This window comes from Frankliniella occidentalis, unplaced genomic scaffold (genome assembly GCF_000697945.3).
Source record: "Frankliniella occidentalis isolate FOCC.00 unplaced genomic scaffold, Focc_3.1 Scaffold81, whole genome shotgun sequence".
In the NCBI taxonomy this organism is placed as follows: domain Eukaryota; kingdom Metazoa; phylum Arthropoda; class Insecta; order Thysanoptera; family Thripidae; genus Frankliniella; species Frankliniella occidentalis.
Window position 1 is genome coordinate 555,922 of NW_026267211.1, and position 4,484 is coordinate 560,405.

The window sequence follows — 4,484 nt, forward strand, 5'->3', positions numbered from 1 at the left end:
GCCCCGCCCGCCAGCGCCCATTCATGAGCACCCTACGAGCAACCTGTGGAGGGGGCTGCGGCACCCGAAGGACCCGAAGGGCTAGGGTGTTGCGTATGGCAAGGGTTTGGGCGGTCCCGGGCGCCGGGGGTAGGTGTCGCACTCCAGAGACCCACGCACGTTCGTATATGCCCAACCACCCATCACGCACTCACTCACACACACACACACTCACTCACTAAACCGCACTTACTCAACCGCACTTACTCGAACTTCAAATCATTCGCTTCGGCATTCTCTCGCACACACGATCGTACTTGCACTGTCACTCACTGGCGCGGTCGCTCACTCCGTCTAACTCTCAAGCACCCACACTGTCACTCCACACTAAACGTCACACTACTCACCGGAGATGGCTGGCGGCTCCACCACATTGTTGGGGAAGAAGGATGGGATGTCGCCCGAGGTGGTGACGGGGGTGTTGAGGTCGCCGGGCTGCACGTCGGGCGCGGCCGCCTCCTGGCCGAAGGCGTCCGGCGCGGCCTGCGCGCCCGGCACTGGACTCGAGCCCGGGTCCTGGCCGATGGGGTTCTTGAGCAGGCACGCGTCGAAGCTCAGCACGTTGAAGTGGTGCTGGGCGGCGGCGGCCGACTCGGTGAGCAGGAAGGCGGTGGACGAGTGCGGGTACATGAGTCCGCCCGGGTGGCCCTGGGGCCCGCCGTGGGCGGGCAGCGTGTCCAGCCCGTCCATGGTCATGGTGGGCGAAGAGCCGGCGCCGGCGGCACCACCTGCGGCACCAAGCGAGCACTCAGCGACGAGGCGCAGGGGCTGTGGCCTGGAGAGGGGCCGCCCAGAGGGGGCTCCCCGGAGCGTGGACGCCCCCGTGTGCGCGGCCGGGCAGCCGGCTGCGTGGGCCGGGCTGTCACAACAAGCGGTGCGCTGCGCGGTGCGCGGGCTGCAGGCGGCGGCTGTGCCTGGTATGCTCCGGGAGCAGCGCTGCGCGGGGCGGTCTGACGGAGACTGGCGCGGAGGCGCGGCGGCAGCGGCGGCCGAGCGGACCGCGAGCGAGAACGAGCTCTCTCCCTCCTCCCCTCCCCCGTTTAGTTTTATGAATGGAGCATCTGTCCCATATTTGGGGGGACGCGGCGGTGGAGGGGGCGCCACCAATGGGGGCGCGTGCTGGTGCCGGCGTGGGGGCTCCGCTACAGCTCCGCCGGGGCCCCGCCAGGACCGGCTCTGCCTGCCTCTGCCTGGCTCTGCCCCTCCGCGCACGCGCGGGCCCCCACTCTGGCCGCGGTCCCACCCCGCCGCCGCCGCGCGCCCGGCCAACAGTGACGTCAAAATGACGTAATGCACTGCATATAGACTTCGGGAACGGCTTCGGGGACCGTTCGGCTGGGCTCGGGTCGGCACGCGCGCGCCCTGATGCTGCTGCTGCTGCTGGACCAGCCGGCCGGCCGGCGCGCGCCGTGCACCTAAGAAAATAGCGGCGAGTATTTGAACTGGTGACATGGCTCTCCGGTGGGTGGGCGAGGGGCCGCGGCGGGGCCACCCGGGACCCATCGCCCGTTATCTCGTCTCATCCGCCCCTGGTCCCGAGCCTCCCCAGCCCGCCTCCCGTCCGCCCCAGCCCCTCCTCCCGTCCGCCCCAGCCCCTCCTCAGCTCGCTTCCCCATCCATACACCCCAGCGGGCGCCGGCCGGAACGCCTGCGGAGGGCGAGGTAGGCAACCCGTCCACGCGCGTGCGCCGGGTGTGCACGCGTTGCCTACCGCCCGGGCGCTCCCTCGTGCCGATTACCAGGGGCCAGGTAGGCCACCCTCCTGCACCGGTGCGCGAGCTACGGGCGCGTTGCCTACTGACCAGGCCAGGCGCCTCTTTCGGCAGGGGTGCGGCGGTAGGCAACCCGCCCACACCTGTGCGCGCGCTGTGGACGCGTTGCCTACCCTGCAGGCGTTTTCGCCCGGATACAGCAGCTCGGCTGCGGCTGGACGTGACTACTTGTCGCTGGAGCGACGCACGACCGCCTTGTGCCGTCCTCGCGCCCGGGCGGCAGGTGTGGCCCGGCGCGACGTCATCCAGAGGCGACATAGAGCCCCTTATACGGCCCCAGGCCCGGCCCCAGGCCCGGCCCCGGGCCCGACGACGCCCTGTTAAGGAGGCAAATTGGTGCGAGTGTGAGTGTCCACGTCACGATCCCGACCGCCAAAGCAAGAAGCGACACATTTTACGCGCATGTCGCGGATCTTGTAGCGCGTGCGTCGCGTGCGTGTCGTACCTTGTTGATTTTGTAATTTGTTGCATCATTTCAAAGACACGACATGATTTGTTGCCGCGGTGATGTCGCGAGGGCGTTTTAAAGGGCCCACTATAACACGGGGATGGGTTTTTATTTCGGTCCGCGCGGTGGAGCGAGAGTGTCGCTTGTTAGGGCTGTCGGCGGGGCCGTGTTGTCCGCCAGGACGCCGCCGTGCGATGTGCATTGGCCACTTTGGTGACACTTTGATGGGACCTAGACGGGGCGGGGCGGGGCAGGGCAGGTCCCTGACGCGACGACGGCCGGCTCGATGTGTTGTGCCTCCTAGAGGTCCTGTTTGGAGCGGGTTATGTCGCACTAATTCGAGGTGGGCACGGAACGTGTTATATCGGAGGTCTCTATATAGGCGGGGCGGAGCGGGCGTCCCGCCGCCGGCCTGAAGGCTAGGTCGACAGGACGCCCGGACAGTGGGATCGATCCCTCTCTCACATCCCGCCGCTCCCTCTCGGCCCCGCTGCGCCCCGCGTGCCCGGCGGCGCTCGGATCACGCTCTCTATCGTCAGCGGCGCAGGTCTCCCCTTCCCGCTTCGCCGGGCTGCGGTAGCGGCGTGGCGCCGCGCGGCGCTTCGCGGCCGTACCTCATTGGCCGCGGGCTTCCAGCAAGCCACTCCCAGGAGATGATAAGTGATAGCGGCGCCGTCCGTCTGCCTGCCAGGTGCCTCTGTCTGTCTGTCTGTCTGTCTGTCTGTCTGTCTGTCTGTCTGTCTGTCTGTCTGCATGTCTTCGCGTCTCAAAGCGCCTCGCAGTTCCTGATGGGTTTGGTTGGCGGTCCCGAGGTCATGTCGTCTGTCTGCTTACAGGGGCGGTTCCCCCCCCTCTCTCTCTCTCTCTCTCTCTCTCTCTATCTCTCTCTCTCTCTCTCTCTCCCCCCCTCTCTCTCTCTCTCTCCCTCCCTCTCCTTTTCCCTCTCCCTCTGCGTGTTCGACCGTGCGGGGGATGCTGAGGCCGCAGTCGGTTCATGCCCTCTCTGCTGAAATAGAAGCTACTAGTTGCTCCCCGCCCCCGCACGCCCCCGCACAGCCGGGCCCACAGCCGGGCCGGCTACACACCACACACTCGGGCTGTAACGTTAGGTCATGGTGGCCGGCTGTGTGTGCAGCCTGTCTTTACGGTCCTTCCCCGAATGCCGCTGACCTACGTCACGGCCGGGCGCGCGCGGGATCGACCATTTTCGTAAACGTGGTAAACACGGGCGCACGCGCACCCGCGCGCTCGGGAGAGGCTTCCGAGGATCTCGCGGATAAACAGTCAGCGCGGCAGCCGGTTAAACTTTGGGATTGTTTGTAGTACCTGGACTCCAAGCCTTTTACGGCTTTACATGGTGGCCCGCGTCTACCCGCGATGAGTAACGTCTACTTAAGGTTGGAGCGGATTGGAGAATCTTGGCGTTTACTACGTGTTGTGCACCCCGACTGGGATGGAACCCCCCTTTTACATTGAAATAACAAAGGTGGCATCTAATAAAGTGCACAATGGCCCACCGCAAGTGCATTTATTTGTGGCACCTTCAGTTCCATCACTAACGTAACGCACTAGTGGCAGCAGCAGTGCATGGCGCTCCTACACATGCAGTCTAGCGCCCTAAAGAAGGGTGCTAGTAGAACCTCTGTTTTTTCCAATGTAAATCCGGGATCTACGCCATCTGAGACGCGCTGTCGGTCACCTGCCTAAAAGAACGGGTGGCACGACTGAGGAACCCTAAAAATGAATGTTTTTATTTACACCTAATTAAGACAAATGTAGGAGACTTGCTCATAGGCGTTTTAAATATAAGTGCCGTCTTGCTTTAGGCACACTGAAGTGCCTCACGGTTGCTAAATTTGAATGCTTTATTATCTGTGACGCTTTTTAACTGTACTAATTCCTTTAAGTTTTCTTTATGTTACATTAAAAGTCACAACGGAAAAGAGAAATGACTTAAATACTAGCTTTTAAAAAGACTTAACTTTTAAAAAATGTGAAGAACCATGACCAAATTTTTCTCGACCCGCCGGTTGTGCTCTGCCACGCGCGTTTACCGCGTGTCTTTGAACTTCACCGTGGAGGGGCGGGGTGTGGCGCGTGATGCGCACGCCGTGACGTAGTCCATGACGTGCCACGGCGTCAGCTGTTCGGAGCCTCGGCGTCCAAATACAGACCGGCGCGCGCGGGTAGGAAGAGGGCGGGGCGGGCAAGGGAAGAAGGGGGAG

The 4,484-nt window shown here is 63.4% G+C and overlaps 2 protein-coding genes across 2 annotated transcripts in view; one reads left to right on the forward strand and one right to left on the reverse strand.

Moving 5' to 3' along the window:
- Positions 1 to 4,484, forward strand: part of LOC127749707 (uncharacterized) — an 84,727-nt gene that overhangs the window by 30,705 nt on the left and 49,538 nt on the right. The window lies entirely within an intron of this gene.
- Positions 40 to 4,484, reverse strand: part of LOC113207807 (uncharacterized) — a 41,795-nt gene continuing 37,350 nt past the window's right edge. The window contains exon 3 of the mRNA XM_052269043.1: positions 40 to 767. Coding sequence (XP_052125003.1) covers positions 379 to 767 — 389 coding nt within the window. The 3' untranslated portion in view covers positions 40 to 378. The remainder of the gene's footprint in view (positions 768 to 4,484) is intronic.